Source organism: Corapipo altera, unplaced genomic scaffold, assembly GCF_003945725.1.
Source record: "Corapipo altera isolate COAL_440 unplaced genomic scaffold, ASM394572v1 60, whole genome shotgun sequence".
Classification (NCBI taxonomy): Eukaryota; Metazoa; Chordata; class Aves; order Passeriformes; family Pipridae; genus Corapipo; species Corapipo altera.
Window position 1 is genome coordinate 130584 of NW_020884912.1, and position 27502 is coordinate 158085.

Here is a 27502-nt window from a genome sequence, read left to right on the forward strand (position 1 = left end):
GATCATATTTAGCTGAGGGAAAGAAAGCAAGGGGTAATGCCCCTTGTGCAAGGCTGTGCTAAGGAGGTGCCACAAAATCTCAATGAATCTATCACGACAGTATTAAGGAATATTAATTGTGCCGTTGGGAAAGTCCAGGAAGTGAGATGAGCAGAGTTTACCTCGTCCAGTATCAGTCCACTGGAGCCCCTCTGAGTGACAGTTAGGGTTATCTTTGCTCTCGTTTTGATCCTGCTTGATAATGCCTTTTTCCCATTCTCACACAAAAACTTAATTCTTTCATCCCGTAGGGATTTTCAGGCTGGTTAGTTCTTACAAGAAAGTTGAGGTAAAATAGATAAGTCTGAGACAAGGAGTAGTTGTTTCTGAAGTAAAAGAGGGATGATTTAAATTAGATATAAGGAAACAATTTCTAATAACTAGGGTGTTAAAATGCTGGAACAAGTTGCCCCAGAGAAGCCGTGGATGCCACATCCCTAGAAGTGTTCCAGGCCAGGTAGGACAGGACGCTGAGCACCTGATCTACTGGAAGGTGTCCTTGTCTCTGGCAGGATGGTGGAACTAAATGACCTTTAAAATCCCCTCCAACCCAAATTGTTCCACGATTCTATGCTATTGAAGGCACACCAATACCCCATACCAGCCTAGTAGGGGGTGTTTCCCCCAGACTGCAAGAGGCCATTGCACACTGATGTTGTCCAGTCCAGGCAGCAAAGGGAAAGGTTCCTGGTTTGTCATAGGAATCCTGTAACTAGCTGACCTCTGAGAAGATCAGAATTATTTCCACCAAGCTGCTAAAACTAAAACAAAAAGTCAAAAAGCAATACAACCTATTGTTGAAAAATAAAAAGAAAAACGTCAAACCCAAACAACTCTACTTTTCACAAATCTATTTGATCCTGAAGCAGCAATAATGCAGCAGCAGAAATACTGCTGTACTGTGGAAACCTCAGCTAATGATTATAACTTTCAACAGGCAGCCTCTTAGTATCTGAAATAGGCCCCTAAAACAAGGTCTTTAAATATCAGCAATAATAACACTGTTTTTCTGGATTAAGCATATACACACTTCATACAATTTTAAAATTATAACCCTTATCTTTATGAAGCAGAGACCAATAATGCACTCCAGAGCCCACAGTCTCAACCACTGTCTGGTGTCAATTAAACTCACTTGATATCCTACTGGGAGCAGCCAGAGAAGGTCTAAATAGCTTACCTGACCATAACTCCAGCTTCTTGATTTTACATCTTCAACGTTTCCATGGAAAACAATACCAACATCATTCAGGACATATTCTTCCCTTTCTTTCTCATCATCCAGATACACGGCATCCTCTGGATCAGTTTACCAAAAATAAATGTTAGCACAGGTGCTTAATTTTCACATAGGACAGATAAAACATCTTAGCATATCATACAGTCATCTTTGACAAAAAGTACCCCTGTTCCATCAAACAAAGTGTTACTTGCTTCAAGAGAGTACAAGAATAAGGAGATAGTGACCCTAGTTAGGAATATGATACACAACTTAAAAGCATGCAAGATGGAAAAATGCTGACAACTCCTGCCTGTTTTCTAAGGATCTGTAAAGTATGGTTAAAATGTCACATCTTATCAAGAATGTTATGATTATTGTATGCAACTAATTTAAGAGCTGGAGCACCATGACGCAATTCTGCATCTGTACAAACAGATCAAAGAACACTTTCAAACTTATTAATGTTAATGGAAAACAGCTCAAGTCAAGAGTTCTAAAGAAAAATCTGTAGTGCACAGAAAAAAAAAACAAACAACCACAATAAGCTTTTTATGTCATATTAACAGAGGGGTTTGGTTGCTTTTTCTGTACATTAGTTATTGACTGGACTATCCCTCCCCCACGTAGCTTGACTGACCAGCTAATATGAGGAGAAATTCAAGTGTCCAAATGAAAACTAGAAGTAATTGGAAGAGTTCTTTATCAACACATATACAAAGGGTATATTCTAGATTGGACTTATATCAAAAGTCAAGAGCATATGCATGGATCTTCAACCTGCAAACACGATTCAAATACATAAATTACTCATTTTTAACATTCATAATGAACCCTGAATGATGTGAAACTATTCAGACATTCACAGGTAAGTATCACACAGGTCATGATTCTGTGATGCTAGAATACTTGAAGATTTCTTTCCTGTGCCAATGCTTGTATTTTGAGACTAATAGATACAGCTTAACATTTAATAGCATGGGAATTAATTAATTTGAGGAAATCAGTAATGTGGTACCAGGTAGCAAATTAAAGGGAAGCAATAACTTCTGACAGTTTGATATGAGCAAGTACAAAACTACCACTCACTACTGCCATAGTAGATTTCTTCGGCATCTCACTACAAATTACTAGAGGATCATTTAACTTTTAAAAGCCTATTGATTTGTTGTGTTTTGTTGAAATGCAAATCAGATTCGTACTTCCTTGTAAACGTCATTCCCAAAAGCGTCTTCATTTACCCATAAAACTGCAATTTGGCTGAAAATAAGCTAAAATCTAGGCCCTCCAAAAAAATTAAACGCAAAACTCACATAGGCTTGAGCTAGGTGAAGGGCTTTGCCAATCTACACACTTGACCCTGCTGGAAGGTTTTTTTCTCTGAAGATATATTTATATCTCTATGTCTATACATACATAAGAAAGTATGCGTAGATATGTAACATAAAGATCTCTTCACCGATGGGCAAAGAGCAATAGAGAAGCAGGTATTGAATACAAGAAGCCTTTAGTGCGTTTGAGGAGATCACAGCTTTCTTTATGCTTTTGACAGTTGCTGTACAGGCTCTGACTGACTCCGAGCAAGCAGAGGAATAGCAGGTTTTATGGAGCTTTACCTGAGGCAGGCAGGTCTGAGACCCACTCTTATGTTTGGCAGGGTGGTGGCATTCACCTGGTTTCTAAAGGCTAGGCCGTTAAGAAGTTTCTTTATGGGTTTGTCACTACCCATGACCTAGTCAACCTGCACCCAGGTACCCAGTGGATGATCAAGGGTATATTATATTCAGAGTCTATGAGCTGAAAGAGAGTGTTAAAACTTGACAACTGCAGTCATTTATGCAAGCATCGCCTTTTTTGTGGTCCAATAAGTTCTGCATAGGATCCCACTAAAAAATATTGCAGATGTTACAGATCATCTAGGTTCTGTTTCATTAGGGTGGATCTGCCCGATTTGTTCATTGAATGATTATTTGCATTCTCTCACTGAGCTTTGGATTTTATTAAAACTTGTCCACACAAATAGCACAGAGAATGCATTTAAAGAACTAGAGCTAACACCTTCTTCTGTGCAGTTACACATTCAGTGGAGAGTGTGCATATGCCTTCTTGACAGCTGTTGTTTTCTTTAGGGGATTAAAAATATCAACATTGATCTCGTTGGTATCAATTGAGATGCTTATGTTATTTTGAGACTGCATGATCTTTGCTAAATCAGATGAAAATTGATTAACTTCTCTGTCGATTATTTTAAATATTTGTGTTTTTGATAAGGTAAAAAGGTCTTCTGTGTTTCACAGAGATGCCAGCTGCTTTGATTTTTGACAGCTTTCACTACCCCTGAGACTGTTTAGAAGAAAATATGAGGCATTTGTGACTACTTTGATGCTAAGTATGCTCTACATAGTACAACTCCTAATTATTTTGTGCAAGTGGAGGCTCACATCTGACAAACAGAGGAATTCCATGGAAATGTGCTAGGTTTGTTTGTTGTTCTTTATCAGTTTAAGAGGTTTTTTACTCACTTCTTTTATCCTGGGAATTTACTAAGACACTAGCAATGCTACAAAGAAGCAAATTAGCTTCTATGCTTCTCTATTTGAACTTGGATAAGGTGAAAATACACTTCACATGAAGACAGCACTGCAGGCGAGGATTCCTACTGAACACTGGCTCTCTGTAAAAGATATGAGGAGTGCAGAGCAGTCCTTTCAATTTGGGAAGGTGAATGAACATGAGAGGACTCAACCCAGTATGGGAGGACACCAATCCCAGAACGGCAACCTTCTGGAGTTGGAAAAGCCATTTCTTCATGCAGACAGCGACGGCTGAGCACAGCAGCACCAGCAGATGGGTAGAGGTGGAAGCAGCAGCCGTGCCCTGGGCTCCCAGTCTCCCTTCAACATGCTCTCATAGGAATCCAGGCGTGCAAGGCTGGGCCTCACTGGAAACACAAATCTGCCAGGGGTCATGCTGGGAAGAGGACAGTGCTGTGGCAAACCCAGAGCTGCAAGAGCTAAACACAGTTATCTACAAAAAACACTCTACCCAGGATCAAGATTATTTTGCTGCCTTAGATAGTGCTTGCCTAGGTTAATGTAGCAAAAGGATGAAGCTCTGTGTGAATTTCACCCACATGGAATCTATGACACAAGAGATCAAATTTAAGATTTAGCTATAAATGCAAGAAAATATTATTAGGCCAAATTTGGATGACCAGTAACATGAGAAGAGTCCAAAAGTCAACCACATGTTACAAATCCTTAAACAGTATTAGGACATTTAAGCACAAGAAATGTGCAACTGACTCAATAAAGTTGCAATATATTTAATTGCTTAAATACAATACACTTTGCATGAGACTTGGGTGAGGGACCCACAGAGTTTGCAACTTACTCAGCTACACTATACATCTCCACCTGTGAGAGAGCCACAGAAGTCAACACAGGGTCTTTTCCTGATAAGCACTAAATGTTCCCCAGCAGAAAGTTTCTGGGACTCAGTATCTCCTTGGAAAGAGCTTGCAGTATCCAGATCAAAGGAGTTCTTCTCTGCTTTCATGTAGTCTGATATTGCCAAGAGTTTAGTTAAACTCGAAGAAGATATTCTTAACTACTTGCCATTTGTGTCTTCTGTTCCTCAACTGAAGAGGGCTCTGCATGCCCAAAAGCACATTGGTTTTATCCAACTATGTCAGCTGGCTGAAGAAAGCTGGCTGTCTTCAGCTGGCTAAAGAAAGCTGGCTGTCTTCAGCTGGCTGAAGAAAGAATGCTGCCTTTCCTCTCAGACTTTATGTTGCTTATTAAGTAATGAAAATTTCACTGAGGTTTGGGGCCAGTGTATTTAATTTTTCAGGATCAAGCCCTGCATCTTTAAGGTATTCTTGGTGATCAACCTTAAATGTAGCTAAGGGGATTAAAATATATAAAAGCATCTCATGATTTTGGAAGCAAAGTACTCTGTAGCTTGACTTGGTATTCAAACTTATTCTGAAATAGCAGAAAAAACCCCAACATCCCTGTCTGGGAAGATATGTCAAAACTGAACCATAGTGAGAAAAGAAGTAATAAGAAAGGGCACAAATGCTTCTGTCTTAAAGAAAAGCTCATACCGACATATTGATGTTTCTCCAAAATGATGAGTTGGAAAGCTGCACTAGGCAGTTGAGCCTGTACTCTGCTCCCTGCTATAACAATCCCCATTCATTTCTGGCATCAGTCTTCTCTCTTTTTAATGAGGCTTTTCACTCACACTTTTCTGCTTGGCTATTAACCCAGCAAACTAGTCTAGAAGATTTTCAAACTATTGTTTTCTCTGTGCTTTAACTGCCTGAATTTTTTTACCCTTTTGTCATTACACTGAAAAATCTTTTCCAGCCAGAGGATAAAGCGTGGAGAAACAGTCCTTGGTTTTTTAACACAAGGCAAGGGGAAAAAGACAGATACAGGAACTAATTAGCCCAAACTACCTAGGAGTAAAAGCAGGAACAAGAAATGAGAATAAATCCAAATCGAAATGAAACATGCAGGAAATAAAAACTACAATAGTCAGCAAGGGATAGCACCTGAAGCCATTGAGACACACCTTAAAATGTAAGCTGCAGATGAAAATGTGGTCCCTGACTTGCCTCCCCTGGATCTGGGGTCACACAGCAGTCCTTGCTGCCCAGAGACTCTGTTTTGCTTTCCTAAAGCAGAGTTTTTCCACTGGCCTTGGCAACGCCTGCCGCTGGAGGTAACTCCTGCATATCTTGCTCCCTTTGGGTTTGCTCCCTTGTTTTAACCTTGCTGGCTTTCGACCCCATTCAGCTCAGGTGAAGGAGGGAGGGCATAGGAGAGCGAAGTGCCTGTGTGCCATGGACAGAGGTGGATCACTCAGCGCACAGAGCTGGTGGGGAAGGAGTTGTGAAGGAGGGATTGATTTTCCCTTTTTTTCTGTCTGACTAACACCTCAAATCAGCCTCTGTGGTCTCAGTCACACCACAGTGGGGTAGCCAACCCCCACACACCACATTTTTTCTCCATATAAGGCTGCATGCAGCCCGAGCTGGTTGTCTGCTAATCATGAGGCAAACTGAGGCAATTTAAGAAGCTTTATCTTTGGGGTTTATCCCTTTCCAAAGAGGTGCTGAACCACTGCAGAATCACCATACAGGCTAACAAACTGACTGTTACAACATCCAGGACTACAACCAAGTGATGCTCTACATTGAGGTGGAAAATTGCACCTCCCTGGCTGAAGCTGTGAGAGGCTGATGACGCCAACACAAACCTAGAGCAGTTTTGTCTCCTCACAGTGGATCATAATTTGGCAGTGATTCCTCTCTTTCTGTTGCACACTCTCCCTCCTCTCCCAGAACAAACTGTTAGCATGCTGCTCTAAGGTATCTTACCTCTACACTGCTTTCAGGAATATCTTACAGTGTCATGGCACACCGGGCCCTGCCCTTCCCTCCTGTTCCCACTTAACTAACTCCTCTTTATTCAGCATTAACATATATGTTCTTAAATAATGCATAAGCTAATTATTGCTTCTATTCCCTTGGACTAGGGGAAAGTAATGAATGCAGCACAAATCATTCCATGTAATGGACTCTATTTATAATGCTAAACTTACTTGTCACTTGGTAGGATGGCCCTTGTTTGGTATGGGATTATTTGATGCGAATATTCTGGTAAAAAATTGAAAGATGAAGGAAAGGTGGCAGAAGAATATTAAAGTTAGCTGGTGACCTAAATATATTGCAATACATATGACTTGGAGCCTTACAAGTGTCAGAAGCTGAGACACAGTGCTACAGCCTGTAAGAAGGCTGAATCAAACCTCTCTGGTCTTTCTTGCCCTCTCCTTAAAGCCACACATGGAGTTCATTGGGTAAAATACAATCTTGTCAGCATAAGGCCTGATGTTTTCCCCATGATCCTGGAAGATTTCAAAAAAATTAATTGTTCTTCAACCCACTGTACTATAAAAAATGGCTCATTTGCAAAATGTTCTGTTCCTCACAGAGACCATGGTTGCTAATTAGTCACCAATAAAGGGCAAATGTCATGTAGCAGTAGGAAGGTACTATCAGTGATGCCACAGCAAGCCGACTCCACCCAGCCTGTGCAGAAGGAGCAGCTGCCATTGAATTCCTGCAATTTGGCTTCAGATGTTCAGTCCTAAGTGTGGCAATCTATGATGTAAGTCAACAAAGTACGGGAGGCTGCCACATCTTGCCCTACACCAAATCCTCAAAAAAGACATGCCCATATTGACTTGTCAGTTTAAAGCACACACAGGCAGGCAGGAGGCTCATGCTGTAGCCTATTCAAGTCAGAGTGAAGCCTTGGGGTATGTTTACTATAATAAATGGAGCCCAAACTGGTAAACACAGGCTTGGCCTCATAAAACTGCAGACTGCAGATACAGCACAGGCACTGGTCTCCAGCCTGGAGCCCTGCTCACACAGGGCTATTCTCCAGCCTTAAACTCTTGACTCTTGGCAGAGTTTATGTAAAATTTCCAGACCCAAACTGTCGTGTCTCCAAACTCCTTAGTACCAAGCTGTCCTTCCTGGACCACCCCCTCCCAAAACCTGATGAGCTCAGCAGCAGAAAGTGTGAACCCTTGGTAAGGTACTTACGCTGGCACCAGGGATTGAACAGGATGTACGTGTCGGTTGCAGGGTTTCTGCGTGTCCGAAGGATGGCAAAGGGAGTCCAGACAGCAACATACAGGCGGAACTTCCCAATGATGCAGGTGGCAGAAGACATGATGGACAGGCGAATGGAGTTGTTCTCCCTGTGAATAATCTTGGCTCCCCACTCACCCGGTTTCAGCACATTACCTACTATGATTGGGATGTAGGTGCCTTTGTTTTGCTGTGGATAGCGACCTGGAGAGAAAAGTGAAGAGGTTTGCCTTGTTTTAACAGTTTTTCTAAACTCTCTAGGAGTCCTTTGTCCCTTTGTCCTTATTTTCAGTGGAGTTGGCAAGTTTGTTTGGGCAGAAATCACCTACCTCCCTTATTGCCTAACACAGCACTTGGTCACTTGGCAGTACAGCCACACCTCCCCCCAGGCAGCCTGTGCAGACACACCCACCCATCTCACTCCAGCAAGCTTCAATCTTGCTGGTTCAAACACTGTCAGACATGTAGCCCTGGCACCATGAGCCGGGGCTATCCAAGACTTCTCTTGCTCACCATTGTTTATGCTAGTGCAGCAAACTGCCCTCCAGCAGCTTGGTGTCAGCTAGACTGTTAAGTTTAGGAGTTTAGGTAAGAACCCCTTCCCCAGTTCAGATGCACCCACCACCGTTTTTACTAGCATGCAAGTGCGCTCTGGGGCACAGACATCCACTTTGGGGCTCTTCAGCGGGGCAGAACCTTGTTCTTCTCACTGCACTGCTGTGCTGACAAGCAGAAACCAAACACACTTTCATGAAGTCCACACAAACAGAGGAAACACAAGTGAGTCCACCTGCAGACACCCAGCACTCAGTTCCCCCCAACAACCCGCTCCTCATGGACATAGTGGGAATCAACTCTGGACGACCAGAATATAAATCACTGTATCCGTGCTGAGTTACCAAACTTTCTCTGCTAGAAATGGGTCCCAAAGTATGACAGACCTTCAAAGTAACACACATGATAGCCTACCTCACAGTAAGACAACACCCCCCCCCGAGAAGTCTATTTTACTCTGCCAACTACATGCAAACGTACACTGCCAGGATTCAAAGTTGTGTGAGGCTCCACCCTTTGAGGCTGAGGTAGAGCCAAACTGTATCTGGAAGCCAACCAACACCACAGACAGAAGAGACACTTGTGAGAAGGCTGAGTTCCCTATCTCATTCTCAAATCTATTTTTCATTTCATATTTTAGGCTGAAAGTAAGACACTCTCATTCAAAAATAGGGTAACGAAAAGCAACGATGGCAGACAGAGGGACAGACTTCTATATTTTTCATTCCTACTATTTAAGAACTTCAAAATTAAACTTACAAGGGCGTTGATTTTCTTGCTTGCTTATTTTTATACTGCTGATGTAGAGATAATCCCAGATCTGAACACTGGTACATTTGGGAAAGGACAACTCCAGCTTTGAATCTGAAGCTCGCAAGCTGCCACGAGATTTGTGTTTCTGAAAAATCTGGGGCTACTGTGCTTCATCCAAGAGATTATTCAGAGCACATGTATTTCCATTTTGCAGATATTCAGTGCACATAAATAGCCCTGCTGGCCAGGGATGCTGTAACACATGAAACTCATTCAGATCAGTGAGGGACGCAATGGAAGGAAAAGACCCACAGGAGAATAAAGGACTCGAACAAGAGAGCAAAATCAATAGAAAATACGAGAAGATAGAGCGTTGGACACTTCAAATATAAGCCATCAAAGGAAAGCCAGTCTAGAGAGAAGAGCCTACAGAGGTAACAGAGATGCGAATCCTGTTTCTGCTAACAATTGCGATCTGAGAGCTGAACACATTCATGTTCTTTGTAGTGCAACTGGGTATGACCCATCATGCCTCTACAGTTAATATTTGGTTCTAGTTTTGACATAATCTTTTTCTAAAAAAAAACAGTCCAGGCAAACAAAGCAGCAGAGCAAAACAAGTAGTAGAACTGATATCTTTGAAAACCGTTAACAAGTGCTACTTTTAAAAATACCTCCCTTACCTCCTTCAGAAGGGTGGGAGGGGGAAGAGATGATTATTTTAGCGTGATTAGGAACTGACATCGTTATCTTCACTGGAAGCCGCATGTCAGTGTAGCAGCCTACTGGGGACAGAAGAAGCCATGCTGTGGTGGTGGCTTTGCACCACCATGTCTGTGTACACCACGTACATGGGGAGGCTGCAGAATCACTCCCCATTAAATCTGCCTATGGGAACCAGATAGGATCACAAAGAGGCCAGGAAACCTTTTCAAGACATCCTTATGGAAACACTGGCACTGGCACCTCATAAGCAGGTTCAGCGAAGTACTGAGCCTCTGGTATTCTCACTTTCTCTGAAAACCTCGACATATGAAATTCCATTCTCTCTTCCAAATAAAGGTCCTTCTTGCAAGCAAAGCCACAAGACACCCTCATACACCTGTTGCTTGACAAGGAAGCACCTGTAGTTGCTGTTGAGGAGTATTCAAGTTCCTTTCACCCCAGAGCCTCACACAGCTGCTCCCACACGGTAAGAGGTCATTGTATGTTCTTACTCACGCATGAGGAGAAGGTGCTCTGGGGTATTGCCTACATCCCTACAGGCATAGCAGAGATGCCAGGGAAGGGATATCCTAGAAGTCAGGACACTTCACAGATATTGTAGATAGTAAATACGAGAGAACACTGTTTGCTTCTGACAGATGATCAGAATTTGGTGCTTGCTAATGATTGCATAAATCCTGAACTCACAAGGAAGTTTGGAAAGATGGGCAGAGCCTTCCAGAGCACAGTGAGCAATTTCCAATGTTTTGTTTGAAGAGAGGACGGGTTCCCTAATCTTCTGAAACAAAAAACAGAATGCAAATGGAAGAATATGGTTTGCAAATGGAAGAGTAAGGGAATTGTTACTTCTGACACAAGCTTACAGAGCTGAATTGTAAACACACATCTAGACATCTGACAGCATCAGCCACACTAGTCTCATGTACACACATCTGCTGTCTTGACACTAGAGTGCTGTAAAGCTGAGTAACTTTGGCATTACATGGTAAGGTTGCTGGCAAAATAATCCTTATGTAGGTTCAGCACTATATTTATCAACTTTGTAGGCAAGGATTCTCAGGTTGGCCTGGGCATTTGACTGTTATCTACATCTTGAGCACACATTTCTGGGTGCAGTGGAAAAGTAGAGCCAACTTTGGCTCATAGTTGGGATATCTGTAATGTTGGCCCTTTCTCTGAAGGAATAACATGCAGTGGTGATTTCATTCTCTGGTTTAGTCTCCACGGAAGATTCGATGTTAACCAAAGACTCATTACCAAAAGCCTGTGAATGCCTGACAGACTACTCTCTGCAGGGTCTCTGGTGCTAACCCAACCCATAGAGAGGTTGGAGGGTGTTTGGGTGCATGTCAGGTCCAGGAGCCTTGTAGACAAGATAAACTGTTTTTATGCTGACAGGAGGGTGCTGACATTCTGCCAGCAGCATCAGCTGGCTCAGGATCTCTCCAGCTCTGGTTTGCTCCAGGAGTTGGCAGCCTGAACTGTGTTCCACAGCCAGTTCTTTGTGGTTGTCTCACTCCCCAGTGCTCACGTTTTCTTTGGGTGTAGGAGGCTCTGGCCCTCACATGAGGACATTTCACAGCCAATTGCTCTGTGACAGACAAAGTCGTTGTGTGACATCATGCTGTTGGGATGCCCCTGTCTGCTCGCTCTAACAGCACATGGAAATGGGAAAATCTAGCCTGAGAACTCAAAAAGCCTGGAGATTGCTGTGCTGGTTGAATTTCTTATAGGCTCCTTTTGCAGCTTAGAAGATATCATGCTGATACAGGGGCTGCTGACTGCCCTGCCGTCAAAGCAGAAGAGGACCGGAGAGAACTCACAGTGACCCTCTTTCTCGGGCCTACAACTCTCTGCATTTCAGTGCTAGGTACTGAGCCACAACACTGCCAGAAGATATTATTTTTACAGAAACCTCCCTTGTATGGAAGGTTTAACAGCACAACCAAATCTATTTCCCCTGATGCACAGTGCACAGGTCTACAACTCTTTTGATACTTCTTTCTTACCCTTTCTTATCCCACCTTGGTTTCTGTAACTATCCAAGCTGGTCTCCTAAAGCTCCTTCTCACTTCAGTTGCAGCTTAGCTCAACTCTACACTTCCTGGGGTTTCCAGGCACTCAGAAAAAGAGGAGCAAAATAGCTGCTGTCACTATTAAAGGAGCTCATAAAATAAATAAAAAACATGAGTAAAGGTCTAAGTGGCAAAAGGGACCATGAATGAAGCCTGTGTGGATGTGGGCATGTATGGGATGTCCCCTACCACACACAGACACTTTACAGAAGCAAAGAACAAAATGCAGTTTTTGTTAAATTTGCCGAAGTCTATTTATATAGCAGCAAAATAATGTGCTGTCTAAAACACAGAACTGTGGTCACGCACAGGCATTCAAAGTGAGTTATTTTCAACATATGCCTTAACTCCCTAGCACGTCAGCCCTGGGCCCATCAGACATGGAAGCAAGCTGTGTTAAATTCTGGGTAAAATTGCCACACCAGAGAGGGATTTACATCAACAGAGAGATGGTGAGATAGGTGCAGCAACTTCAGCCATCAAAACACAAGCACTCCTCTCTTGATGGACGTGGGTTACCTCAGGAGAGAGGGAGATGAACAAAGCTATTTCTCAGTAGTCTTTTTAGGAACCCTCCTTAGAAGATTAGCTTTTCAAGGAGTCAAGGAATCTGTCTCCCTTTGGGACACATTGCACACAATAATTAGCAATTTTCCTGTAGGTTCATTTTTTTGTTTCAATATACTCTTTCATATAAAGGGTAAAGAATCTATTTCAACGCCAGCCCTGGAATTCATAATAATTATGACAGGTTGACAAATAAGTTTGAGCTAGAAGCCACAAGTACAATAGCTGTGTAGCAGAGTTGATACTTATTGTAGCAAGCAGCCTGGAGATGGGTATTAGTATATGGGAACCATGACAGGAAACATAAAGTAAAACAAAGAAAAAAGAAACAGGAGAGGTGCTTTAATAAAATTCCAAACAATCAAAACAAACAAGAAGAAGAAACAATCTTTTTGTAAAAAACAGTAGTGTCTAAGTCACTGTTTTAACATCCCGTCTGGGTTCCTCCCACTCTCAAATTCTATTGCCTTCAGAAACGCTATATAAAACTTGGAAATGTAGGAAACCCAAATATCTTGAAATAAGTTTTGCTCACAGCTCCAGTTAGAAATCCTTAACATCTGGTCACTCTGTCCCAGGAGTGGATATTTCTAGTACTTTACAGTTGTAGAACAGACATTGGAGTCACGCACCTTAGCTATTAAAACAATTTAAAAATACAGCTAGATTTTATGTGCCACTTGATGCTGCTGCAGCAGTGCAAATGTGAGCATAATAAAGATTGCTTGGCATGAAATACTGCATTCATAGAGCACCAAGGGACTCCCTCCTCTCTGTTCCTCTGGGGCCTGACTGGGAAGTCCAGAGAGGAGGAAAAAAATATCCCAATACCTTTGTTCAGAAAGTGTTTAGGTTTGTTACTTGCTAAGAGCTGCCAAACAGGTCTCTTATCTGCCTAGAGTCAATCTCTAGGAAATGTGTTCCACTGCTAATAAATTATTTTTTTCTCCCACAAAATGGGACTTCAAGTTTAGACCATCAGGTGTTTCTGTATCTCTGCTCATTTTTTTGTAGTTCTTTGTGAAACAGAGATCTAGTGATTCATTAAACTCTCAGCATTAAGTATCAACACCAATGCAGTTTGACTCCTGCACCAGTTAGTTGCTGTTGTGTGGTGCAAAGAACGTTCCTAAAAACATCAGGATCCAAAATTTTCCAAAGAGTAACTTTTACCCAAAGGCAGAACTCAGCTTGACATCCCATTCCAGGTGCTGGGGATCATCTCATGTTCCAGCCCCTCCACTACCACATGCCCTGCCACAGAGCTGCTGAGGAGGACAGGTGACAGCAGGGGTAGCAATACTTTCCACTAAGTTCGAATTACTGCCTGACAAAATCATTAAAACCTCAAAACCCTGAAATAACACTTGGCCCAACTCTGCTGTGGACACTGTAGGACAGTATGAAGAGTTCCACTGATACTGGTGCATATACCTTGAATTTGACCTCTGGTTATTTAATTTAACTCAGCTATCCCTCTGACCATAAGTGGGAATTTGATGTCACCTAAACAAGCCATGCTCCAGGATCAATTCTAACATCTTTGTGTTCTTAGTTGCTTTTCTGTGTTATAACTATCCTTCTGGAGCAGGCCTGGGAAGACTTTGGAAAAAGGAGCAGTAAGTCTCTGCTCTCATCTCAGGCCAAAAGCCACTGATTTTTAGAAGCCTGATGAGAGCATATGGATGGGTGTGTGGGTGTCTACACATGCACACATGTAGAAAGGTGATAGTAACCTGGGGGACTAGAATTTATGATTGTTCCAGAAGTATGTCAATGAATAAAATGTCCATAATAATATTGAGGGCTAGACCAATATATATAGATTTATGAAGCCATTTAAGGAAAATCCAAATAGACAACAATTTATGAGGATGTGGGGAAATATATCATTAGAGTCAGGATGCACTGTATAAACTTATCAGCCCCTTAAAGATTTACAACCACATACTGGAAACTACTACTAAAAGCAAGATTGAAGGCTGTATAAGCCCATCTAATAATACGTCTGCTTTTCAGAGAAATCCCTGCCAGCGCAGCAGTGCTGGAGGAAACTTTGCAGCACTCATGACAAACGGGCTGCCCCAGGTGAGGGAGTCATGCTCAGCCTGGCTAAGCCTGCATCAGGGAAAGCTAGGAGAAGCACAAAGTATTCCCATCACCACAAAGACAGTAGTCTGGAGAGACCAAGATGGACGAGGGGGTCCATGGGCTGCTCTGGGCTCAGTGGGATTTCAAGTAAACTGAAATTGTTCCCACTGGGGGGAACTAGATGTAAGCACATCAACTACACTTGTGGCTCTTTCATCTCAACCCCAGACCAATAAAATGAGTATCACCCAAGTGGTGATGCTCACCTTTCCTCTTATAAAAGCCAGGAAGTTGATGGCAAGGTAGGAACTATGTGGTGATGGAGCAGCTCTCAAACCATAGGTACTGCAGCAGGGCTGTGGTTCAGCACAAGAACTGGAATAACATCCAATTACTCTTTATAAGTGGATATTTTTCCATGTGGATTTTTTGGCACATTTAAAGTTTTCCATACTTTGGCAGGCAAGTATGGTCCTAATTTAATGAAGGATTATGTGCAAAACTGAATTATAATAATTCACATGTTAGCATTTCAGTCAATTTCACCGATGATGAATCTACAGAAAACAGTCTGTTAAAGCAAGAACAACTTTGGTCATAAAGAACCATCACAGAAGAATATCTGTAAAAGTGACTTTCAAGATATTGGGGTGAATTATTTATATATTTACAAACACATATATATTTGCTTAAACAATTAACCCATGAATTCTAACCTCTGTGTGAATGGTGTTTAAATGGACTGTGGATTAAAAAAGATTGTTATTAAAGGTTGTTCTGTGAGTGTTTCAGACCTAGTTTTACTTGACACAAAAATCGTTTGTCCCAGGGACCCTTGATTCATTATCAATTAGAAGATTTAAGCAGTCTCTACTTGCTTTTCTTGCTTCATTAATCATCTTTTTAATGATGTAAAAGAAGCAAAAATAGGAGCAAAAAAAAGAGAAGGAAAGGTAAATTTTACAGAGTAATGGAAATAGAATAGTTCTGCGCACACAGAGAATCAATTCATTACCATTGTCACATTTTTCAGGAGCAAAATTAGTATTTAATGGATAAAAATTCTATGATGGATTAATGTCAATGTTAGGAAATTTCCCAGGGCTGGGAGCTAATAATTTCTGAATAGCTTCATACAACACTGTTGTATAAACAGCCCACACTGTAGGAAAAGCCCTGCAAAAATGGACTTTGAATTTTCCCAGCTCCAACTGAATTCTCTGAGAACCAAGGCCAGCCCTCCCCACGGAGTATCTTTGTACCTTATGAGAATAGAATCTCAAACCACTCATAATATTCTGCAGTTTTGGACAGCCTGGTCCACACTGCCTGGGGTAACATCCTCATCCTTGGAGCTACTGAAAACCTGTCCCTAGGGCAAGGCCCAAAGACACTGGATCAAGCTGGACCTGCTTTGAGCAAGGGCTAGAGATGAGACCTCTGGAGGCCCCTCCAATGTAGGTTGTTCTATTCTACAGTTCTGCTGCACCATTTGAAATCTACTGCTCAGACACACAGAGAGCTCCTTGGAAAGGTCATTTTACAAGAACCTGGCAATATTTCTGTGTGTCCATCACTTTAATCTCTCAAACTCAGCACTTTCTTAGGAGGTATAGTTTCATCACAAAAAGCTTCTCTGAGCTCAAGCTGTCTCTGCTGTACAGCTGTTGTCTGAGCCGCTCCCTAGGAGTAGCTTCTGCCTGACAGTGCCAAAGGGCAGGATTCACCTCCCCTGCTTTTAGTGTTCTTAAAGTCAGAGCCTAGTCTATGGGAGAGAGTCAATAGAGGAAGCAGAAGAGAGTTCATCCCATTTTAAAACAACAGGGTTAAACTATGCTTGGAGGTGCCTGCCTCTCTCTGCTGCTCACGGACAGCCTGGGTAAGAGCTTTTGGACTGGGCTTTGGTGTTCAGACAGCTGGCAGTAGAAGAGGTGAACGCTTGCCCTTCAGGAAGACAAACAGAAAAAAACTGGATGAAAATGGCCACGTCTTCCCATGACAAAAGGTTTGAGAGCACAGCACTAAGACCTTCAGCACTGAGTGCTCTTTACTAAATATGAGAAATATTTTCTTCTCAGCATTAAACATTGGACTTGCCACTAAAAGGAGAAGTAGCAAGAGTCAAGCACACAATATCTAAATTTTCCTTCCCCATTGTGAATTGTTTTTGTTTTGCTTTTTGTTGCTAGCCTCTGAGAATAAATATACTGTGTTTTCACCACATGTTCACAGAGAGAAACTTTTGTGGAGCACTGAGTGTTGAGCAATTCCTACAAGAGGAACCTGAACATCTCCCAGTTGAATCTTTGTGAGCTAAAGTCCTTGTAGCAAGAGGGCAGTGGTGCTCACAGAAGTGAACACAAAAAAGCAAGGGAGGGCAGTAGCGTTGTACACTATCCTGTATATGCAGCCCTTCCCTGCAGCCAGTTGTCAGCCACCACACATGGACGCTGGTCCCATTTCACAGAAAGGACAATAACAGTGAAGAACAGGGAGAGGAATTCCACCACAGAAGTGAGGCTGACCCAAAGGAATCATTCAGAGATGAGTTTGTTGCAGAGTCTCCCCTGGCTCAGGCTGCATTTAACCCCTTCCCTACTCTGTCTGAGGATGAGGGGACTTTTATCCATGCTTAGAGATTCAAGGTACAAACAGTGGATGAATGTATTATGAAAGAGCATCAGAAAAATAAATGAATGTGTTCTCTTAAGTGGACTGTGCAGTGTCAAAAGAAGTGTTAATTTTCATCTTCCAATATAGAATATCTGATTAAAACAAATGCAAACTGCATGAAGTGCAATAAAAAACAAATGTTCCATTTTCCACTTCTTCTTGATACAGCTGTTTGTTTTAAACATATAAAGAGTAAGGGAACAGTCTTGAATTTAATTAAATCCCAAAAGAACTAATGATATTTATGCATATTAAATTTTTAAAGGCACTTGTGGCTCTTCAGCCTATCACTCATTGGACTGTCATAACATGCCTCCCAACCCTAATTTAAATTAGAAAGAAGAGACCCATGAAAAAAAATGTACAGACAGTAACATTTTCACTGCACATATGTTTAAGAGATAAACGCCCATCTAGCTTTAAAAAGCAACAAATCTAATAAATGCCCACATCATCATAATTCAATGACGGAAAAGAATCAATGTTACAAATTTCAGAGCTGCTTCTCACAAGAAAGTAAATTAAAACATCAGTTATAAGCTACTTTATAGAGTTTATAAGGAAAACATTGATGTCTTAACACAAAAACCACCAGATCACTCTAGATGAAGCTGGGGATTTCCCAGAGTTGTGTTGTAGGGACCAGCATTTGGTGGGGCCATCTTTGGAGCATAGCAGGAAGCTCCACTCTGTCACTTGTTTCTCCCCTTCTCTAGTAAGGTCAGGCCCTTCTCTAGTCCTGTACCTTCAATGAGTCAACAGATGCATTAGGATATGGGTATCTGATGAAGACCTCACAGTGAGAAGAAAAAGCTTTCTTGCTCCTTCTGCAACAAAAGGAGAAAGTTTCTGATATTGTCCTGAGTAAGTCTCTCGGCTCTGGTGAGGCTGCAACTCAAATCCTATGTTCAGTTTTGTGCCCCACATTACACCAAAGATATTGAGTTGCTGGGGTGTGTCCAGAGAAGAGCAATGGAGCTTGTGAAAGAGTTGGAGCACAAGTCTTATGAGGAGTGGCTGAGTGAGTTGGTGTTGTTTAACCTGGAGAAAAGGAGGCTCAGTGGGGAGCTGAGCTTATCACTCTCTACAACTACTCAAAAGATGGGGGGGTGGTTAGTCTCTTTTCACGGGTAACAAGAAATAGGACAAGAGGAAATGGTCTCAAGTTGTACCAGGGGAGGTTTAGATTGGATATTAGGGAAAAAGTCTTCACTGTAAGGGTTGTCAGGCATTGGAATAGGCTGCCCGGGAAAATGGTGGAATCGCCACCCCTAGAAGAATTCAAAACACATGTGGATGTGGAACTTGGGGACATACTTTAATGGTGAACTTGGCAGTGCTGGGTTAACAGTCAGACTGAATGATCTTAGAGCTTTTACAACCTTAGTGATTCAATGATTCTATGGTTCTGATTTTGGTCCAAAGCTAAAGTCTTTGAACCTTCTCTGTTGTTACCAAGTTTGTAAATGCAGGCTGCAAAGTTGCAAGATTCTTCCACCCTGTATAATTTCCCTTGTTTTGTAATCAATATTTTGCTATCCCTGTTCATACTTTTCTCACCTGAAACATCAGAATCCTCCTCTCTGCATCTCCTAAATACTAATAAAAGATGTTTCCTGTTCCACTTACCTTTCAACGTTGCTACACAGCATTAACCAGATACGACTTTGAAAGATCAATAAAGTACAACTTCTTACTATACAGAAACCTCCAAATACTGCTTCTTCTTCTCTTACATGAAATTCTGCTGATTTTTTCAAGAAAGGATTCAGACTCTGTTTAGAAAAACACTTCCTTGCCTATGGTTAAACCTGTTTTTATGGTTTATCAGTCATAACAGGAAAAGACCCAGCCGTTAAGTGCTGCTATGTTCCTGTTTATGATAGATTCACCAACCTTCCATTGCTGATAAGACACAGCCTTTGCCAGGCGCTTACCCATTAAATACTCCAGCCAGAATTGGTCTGTCTCTGGCCTATAAGGTCGATTGAAGTCAATCTGGATTTGGAAAGACTGTCCTCGACGCACTATCAGCTTGGGATTGTAGTACTTATCAGTGTGGTGCTGCTGCTTGTTAATCTCATGGGGGTCCTTGAACATATAAATATCCACAACACGCAGGTAATCTGCAGAGACATGTAAATGAACAGAGGGGGAAGGAGTCAGTATGTTAGAAAATCAGTATTGGTATCAACATCACTAGAGGTCACGTCCTCTTCATCTCTGGGGAAGGAACACCACATAACAAGAGCACGCTGGATCTGTTTGGGTCTTACATCCCCCCAGCTGAGCAGAGACTTATGGACTAACACTTCTCTGTCCACCTGACATTTTCACGGAGGCTACAAGTCTTCTAGTGCACAGTGAAAGCAATCACAGTAAGAACTGCTTGATAGTCATGGGAAGCTGAGTTTCCCCAAGGAGAGTTTGGCTCCATCTGTCCTTTGGAATGGCCTTTCTGCAAGTCTAGGCCTTGCTGTCACAAGTTTACCAGTGCAATCAGTAGGCCTTTGACAGTTGCAGTTTCTTATTTCCCTTCTTGCAGCCCTCCATTTTTAAAACGCAAATTCACAGGGGTTTTGTGATGCTTAAATACATTAATGTCTGCAAAATGCTACCGGTATTGAGTGCTGAGGAGCCTGAGAGGCAGTTAATGATCTTGAATTCAACTGAGAGCTTGGATTGCCTGTATTAAATAAGATTTGGGTGTACTGTATGTGTCTAGACTCAGCTTCTCAGTACACCTCCACTGCTATTAGTGTCTTCTTATGAAAACTATATATACCATTATAGTATATAATTACAGCATAGAGTTACAGGCAAGCAGCAGTAGGTATCTGTAACATGCACAGGCAAAGCTTCACTCCCTTCAAATTAGAGCTATCTAAAGGCTTATAGCCTAACACTGCTAGGAGTAGTTTACTCAGCTAATGACCAGTGTGGGGTGGCACTGGGATAGCCAAAGGCACTTGCAGTCACCATAAGCTACATGACTTTATCATACCATAAATCTTCACAGTGGGAATCCTCTCTAGGATAACATAACAAGAAACCACATGAAAATGAACTGGACATTGTTCTTCTGCCTACATGCTTGGGCACATAATCATGAAACCTCTGCCAGGAGGAGGACCATTACTACTCACCATTAGGAGAGAGACAGAAACATAAAGCTAGATTTGCAGCTCTCAGCTTGTCTTCCCAGGTGCTGACAGTTAGAAACTAGCTAATTTCAGCATTTTATAGTGACAGTGACAGAGCCGAACTCATGCCTGGCAAAAAGAGGTGCAGATTTACAGCAGCTGGTGGAGCTGTGTATACTTTTGATGGTGGCTAATTTGGCCTGCAACTAAGTACACTGCGATCAGGAATGATGTGCTCACTGAATGAGTTGGATATTCAAGTCAATGAGGGCTGAATGTGGCCCCTTTCACAGAAGCTCAGACAACAGCTTTGCATGTTGCCTGTCTTTTAAGGCAGGGAGACACTGCAGAGCAGCCATCTGAGGACAAATGGCAGAGCCCTGCAGGCAACACCTTCCCTGGACACCCGCATTGTCCTTCTCCTACCCCAGCCAAGACACCCAGCCTGGGCTTTGGGCAGCAGCTAATGGGAGACAGGAGTAAGGGCAATAGGAATAAGTTCTGCTCCTGCTGGCATTATCACTGTCAGCTCTCTAACCCTGTCCTTCAGGAAACAGAAGAAGAGGAATATGTGTGAGGACAGAGCAAGATAAGGAGCCTTTCATGGAAAAGCCCTGGATAGCTGAACCCAAAACCATCTGCCCTCTGCTAACCCTAATCTGCTGAAAGGTTGGAATATCCTGTTCAATCATGAGTCAGGTCTAAAGTCCCATGGCAATGTCATTATTATTCTCTTTTCAATTCATGAGGCTTCTGGAGTAACTTCTGTAAAACCCCTCTGGCTTTAGCACTGAATGAAGTTACAGAGACACCTGTGTGAAACATTAAATGTATTTTACTCAGAAATCATTCTCATTGCCCCCCATGAAGTAGGTCATGTCTTCGCCTCCATCCCTGCAAAATTTACCAATGCTCACTCACAAAAATGCTGACAAAGCTTGCAATTAAATTACATGAGACAGGAATTTCCCAGGCAGAGATAAGGCAGGGACAGGAGAGAGTTTCTCCTTTTACATCTCCCAGTCCCTTCCAGTCTGAAAGCACTGCATGTAAAAGCTGTGTATCCTGGGGTTCTGTGAGGGGTGAAGCTATGAATAAAAATTTGACTCAGCTTCTCCCTCTTTCCAAGGAGGCATAAAAATGGAGTTGAGGGTTTGTTGTGTTTTCATCCTGTTCCGAAACAAAAGGCAACAGTAACCCTGCCCTTCCCTCTTACCTTAGCCCCTTCAGGGATCTGTCCCTTCAAGGAGCTGCAAAGCTAAGCCATCCTGGGCTGTCAGTTCAGCATTTGCTTTATTTTATCTCAGGACTTTACATGGCTCCTGTCAGAACACAGCCATACACATCTGCAGAAAACACTTTTCATTCTCAGTCTCAGTGTTAAAATATATGTTGAACTTGCCAGCTGAAGATAACCTGTGACTGAGCCTGTGCTAATTACAGTAAGAGAAATTACAGAGGAAAAAACATGAGCAGGGTAATGGGATGTGCTAACACCATCTCCAGGGTGCAATCCAAAGGAAGTCGATCCAAAGGAAGGCTCCAGGCAATACTCATCTGTTTGTGAGGGACAAGTGGCCACTGAGGCCTACTTTGAAGTCAGGTCCGTTTGAGGGTTTGCCTGTAGCCTGATCTACTGTTTAGTGCAAGCGGGTTTGCTGCAGGAGGGGCAGCAATGTGATGCTTTCTTAAAGCTTTTGCAATGTTAAGTTTGCATGGAAATAAATGAGCACAAACTTGAGCTGTTTTTCAAATAACAGGAATAGCCTTCAAACATCAGGTTTCCTTGAAGGACCAGAGGAAGGGCTCTGAATTGCAAAAAAAACCAACCAACCAAACAAACATGAATTTCCAAAGGAGGTGCCTATCATGCTGCTAGCAGGGGAAGCACGACTGCCTGGCGAGTCACCGGACTTTGCAAAGGAGGGTGCGTGGGGAGCTTGCAGACCATGGGGCTGCAGTGCTGTGTACTCCCACCGAGCGCCCTCATAACACATTGCAGTGAGATGAGCTGGCTAGGATGAGCCAGGGGGAGGACACGGCACAAGCGTGTTCAAGGAGACTCAAGCTTCTTGCTGAAGAAGCACTCGGGGGCTGCACATCCTCCTAACCGAGCATCTCCTCCTGCAAGCAAGCCGGCTCCAACAGCAGGCAGCCCACTGACCAGGCTGGGGAGGCAGCCATACCCGGCAGCCTCCGTGCTCTCTTCGGCTGTGATTCAGCGGAGTGGAAGTGGGTGTCAGCAGAGAGCTAGGCAAGCACAGGGTTTTACCTCATCCTAGAGTAGTAGTTAAAATAGGTCAAATGAATCACACCCTAAAAATGCCTGATTCTCTCTGTTGGCTGTCAAGGGAAACGAGGGTGACTAGCTCAGCTGTAGACTCCTACACTGCACAGATCAAGGGCAGAATTCAGTTAAATTTAGGCATCTAAATGATGTGAGTCTGGTATGTAACCTCTTATTATGGCCAGTTGGTGGCTGGTTGCTGCAGTCAGTGTAGCTGGGAAGAGTACAGATGACCCTGGAACTGACATCCATTGACTCTCTGGACTGCCTGTGCCCTCACCTCCGCTTGCTGGATGGCTCTGTGTTGACTACAATCCCTGAAGGTGACACAGGTGAAGACACAGACGTTTAGATGTTTATAGCAGGTGTCCAAAGGCTAGAAAACACCTCAGTTGTAATAAAAGAGAGAAAAGCATTTACATGCTTTTTTCAGTGTGTTATGGCAATAAAATCTGGGAATCACTACAGAAAAGTTTGACAACCCAAAAGTGTAGAGGTATGCAAGAGAAGGAGAAGTAGGTATCACAAGCAGTCCTCTCCAAGGATGTGTCCACAGCTCTAGAGCCCTATTGCACTCTGCCACAGACACTCACTTTATCCCACTAATACAACACTGATAGTGCTCTGGACCAAGCTTCTGAATGTAAGGCTGAGTTCCATTGGGCTATAAACCTTTAATGTGGTCTGACAGATGACTTAAGCATCCTACTCCAAACAGTATGTCCAGGAACCACACTTATATCAGCTGGTATCACAGGCTTAGGCCATAGCTGACATGCACCAAAACAGGAATGCTACTGTAGTCCTTCCCTTCAGGTCCCCCTTTGCATGTTGTTGCTACAAGCATTGGAAAGAACTGCACAGCAAAGCGGATTCAGCTGTACAATAAGAGTTTGCCTGTTATGCACAGACTTATTTTTCAGCTGAACCAGTCCCATAGCCAGGTTTACCCAATGGCCACACAAACCCTCACTTTGGAGATGGGATGTTTTTCTCAACAACAGCATCACCTTAAGCACATGTTCCTGCCTCAACTCACTTGACCCAACATTCCTAAGTTTCCTTGCATTTTTGAAAAGCAAGAGGCTGCCACCCACCAGCACCATACTTCATTCAAAGCCTGATGTGAAACACATCAAAAAGCAATAGGAATTTTTCTCCTGGTACTGGTGGGCTTTAGCTACAGGCTGCATTCCTTCTAAGGTATCCCACACTTACACTTTTCCAGCCTCTGTCAGCATATTTGGTTTGAAACGACATCTAGCCAGGACCTGTACTGCATTACATTTGATAATTTAAACAACAGACTTGCCCCAGAGCTACGGGGTTGTTTTAATAGGTTCAAGCAAAATTTCTGCAGTCTTAACATGACCACTGGTTGGCTAAGGTATTTTAAAAAAAAATGCTTTTTAAAGAAATGTGTGTGTATTAAAAGGGGGAGGAGGGGAGGAGGGAGAGGAATGTGTGGTTAAGGCACATGATTAGGATTACAGAAATAATGCTTTCCAACTTGTCACTTAAAATCTCTTTGCCTGCTTCCCAATGTGTAAAATGCAGTAATTATTGCTTGTCCACATTTATTAAGCACTCTTTCAATCGTGGATCAAGAGTCTCCTCTGAACATTAAGTATTATTACATCTGGCTACCCTGATCTGCGACATTCAACAAGTTCTGCCGTTCATTTCAAATAGGCAAACAATTTAACATCATTTAATTACTGATTCATTCAGGAGTTAATCCTGATTTCTTATAAGCCAAATTTTACCTATTTTTTTTTTCTGGTTTACTCCAAAGAGTTGGCACTGAGAACGTACTTTGGTTTGTCCATCCTCTACTATGATATTGTTTTGTTTCCCCATCCAAACAATTATAAAACATTTCACAGGAGAACAAATAAAAATATGGGTATTCCTTTTAGTTTCTTTTTTGTGAGTGAGCTGAACATCTAGCAAAAGTTTTCCCTACCAGACAACATTTTGCAGCAGTTTCACGGCCAGTTTAGAGCCACATAGATGAGAAGGGCCATTAAGAGGAGACAATCCTTCTGCCTCTTCACCCCAGTGCAGCCACCACCATGCTTGAAGCTGGCAGGTACTAAAAGTGATTCCGTGATTGTGATCAAACTGGGAAACCCCATTCTTGCCTTTTTTTAACCAATCCCACAGTTCAAGCAGAAAACTGCTCACTCAGCTTCTCCACTCCTCACGTTTCCTTCCCATAACCTGTGGTAACATTCTCATGCACATGGGTGTTTTTAGTAAGTTTATTCATGAACAGTAAGAAAAGCTATCTGAGATAGAAACATGTAAGGAAAAAAGTGGTTTGGATTTAGTTCACAGACCTGAGCTAAAGTGAGTAGAGAAGATATAAAAATAGACTTGTGGTTTAATTGTACACTGTACCTTTAGGATTAAATCCTCTAGGTATCAACCCAAAAGGATCCACCTCGGGGACCTCATTTTCTTCATCATTGGAGTTGTTTGGTGGGAGGGCTCTTCTCCCATTCAGAGGAGGTTTCTTCTCCTCTCTGGTGCTCGTTGTTTCAGACATCCTATTTTAAAAATGTTGTAATACCATGAAAGAAAGAAAGAGTGCAAGGAAAAAGCAAATATGAGCTGGCATGGTACATGTAAGATGGGAGAAACCAAAAGCAGTGTGGGGTGCTAGTGAGCTACATGTTTTTAGACTCACAAGAATAAAACCTGAATGGCAAGAAACATTGGTCTAATGATGAAGTACAACTCTCTAAGGACTGGAAGGCATTTTGTGTTTGTCAAAACACATGAATAAGAGAAGAAGGGCAGGCAGGAGAAGGAGAGGGAAGTCTAACACAGAATAATTTGCCTAGGAGAAGCAGGACACTAAAAACATTAGGAAGTTTCAGGTAAAAGAACTGGAAAATCATTCAGTCTCCCACCCTCCATAACAGCATTATTGAATCCAAACCAGCAAATTATATTTCCAGAAAGTGCATCAGACACTACCTTTCCCTAATAAAAATGACATTATAAGTTATACTGCAGTCAAGCCAAATACTGCAGCCTACAGCAGTCTGTGGATGATTAGTGGAGAATTGTATTTTTGTCCCTATGCACACCAACACCCAATATCTAAAGGGTTAACTCCTGCACCCAGACAATCCACTTTTGAGAAAAAGAGAGGGGAGTGGGGGGGAAGAGAGGAAGGGTAAAGGGAAAAAAGGGAAAAGAAAAAAAGCACTTATCCATTTATTTCTCTCCTACTAACGTCCTTAAGGGAAATCTTAGATGTAGGCTGATCAGAGACTTTTCTTTGAGCTACTCAAAACTGCTTTCACATCTATTTCAGTGTAAGGATATAGCAATGAAAAAGCCATGCCTCCCTTCTAAGAAAATATTAATGACTGAGAAGACAACTTCTTCCCAAAGTCCCTGAAAACAGCAATTTAAAACACAGCAATTATTTAATAGCAGTAACCTCTTAAAGGAAGGGGTTTTTTTAGTTAGCAAGAGTACCTTATTTTCAGATAGTCTTTTTTTTCCTTCTCCCTTGCAGAATTTCTGCACTGCAATAGAATCAGGGGAAAAGCTAGGGGCTTTTAAGTAACCTCTGTGTATCCTCCTCCTTCCTGTTGCAATAGGACAGTGCTGAAATGATTGCCAAGCCCTCCCCACGCCACCTTCAAGGAGCTGCCACCACTGCTGGCATGTCTTTTCTTCCTCTCTCCCTCTCCCTGCCTGTTTTATCCCAGTTCTGCTCAGCAGGAGCATTTCAGGGTACTTGGGCTAAGAAAAAAGCTTGGGCACTGAAGTTTCAGTATGTGAGACAAAGTAGGACTGCTCATAGCACTAGGGCATATGAAGGGGGAGATTGAAGGGGATTTTCTGAGGGACACAATCCAAGAAGCCATGCTTACCATGTTGCCAGTCTTTAAGGGTGTTTCTTCTTCAGGGTGCCTGCGATGCAACTTCAGGTGTTGGATTTCGGAGTACTCTCAGGCAGACACAGTGACAGTTCCCCTTACAGAGGACTGTGGGAAGCATGGACATGGAGAGCTCATTGGTGGCCCAGAGCAGCTTTCTCTAGAAACCCTGTGCAGTCCAGGACAGTGAAAGTATTTTGCACCAAACAGCTATGTTTGGGGCAAATTACCTTCAGCTCTCGCCCATGATAAAATGTGCATCACTTAACAACCAGGATCTGGGGTAGTTCCTGGTGGAAGTATTTTAGCTTCATATCAACTTTCTTCAGTTCCACCAAGCTCTAAGGTAGCTGGGGATTCAGTTCCACCAAGCTCTAAGGTAACTGGGGACTGTATGACACCTCCTCTGTGAGACAAATCTCTACAGGCTAGTGGAGCTGCATGGAGAAAAAAAAACAATGTTGAGGGAAGAATTCAGGCCTACTGTTCTGCCAGCCACTGTTGGTTGGCAGCAGAGGTAGAAACCACCTACTAAGGGCATGCATGGGCAGTGAAGAGGCCCTCTTACATACATGGGAACTGCCAAGGTCACTAGTTGCCTTGGTTGCAGAGTAGATGAAGGAACAGGAGACACAGTGAAGAGGACTCTGCTCTCAGGCAGTTATGACTTCCAGCCCCATAGCATCAGTGAAGCCTCAAAACTCTATTGGCTGAATACACCTGAAATCAAGCCAGAGGCTTGAAAAGGAGAGAATCAGGTCATATTCCTGTAATGGGAAGCAGCAAGTAAATAATCTGG

The 27502-nt window shown here is 42.6% G+C and overlaps 1 protein-coding gene across 1 annotated transcript in view; it reads right to left on the minus strand.

The window, feature by feature from the left end:
• F13A1 (coagulation factor XIII A chain) overlaps positions 1-26343 on the minus strand; it is a 61141-nt gene extending 34798 nt beyond the window's left edge. The window contains exons 1-5 of the mRNA XM_027654093.1: positions 26297-26343; positions 25205-25353; positions 19309-19497; positions 7884-8135; positions 1220-1338 (exon numbers count right to left, since the gene is read on the minus strand). Of these exons, the coding sequence (XP_027509894.1) occupies positions 1220-1338; positions 7884-8135; positions 19309-19497; positions 25205-25352 (708 nt within the window). The 5' untranslated portion in view covers position 25353; positions 26297-26343. The remainder of the gene's footprint in view (positions 1-1219; positions 1339-7883; positions 8136-19308; positions 19498-25204; positions 25354-26296) is intronic.
• Between the last annotated feature and the right edge of the window lie 1159 nt (positions 26344-27502).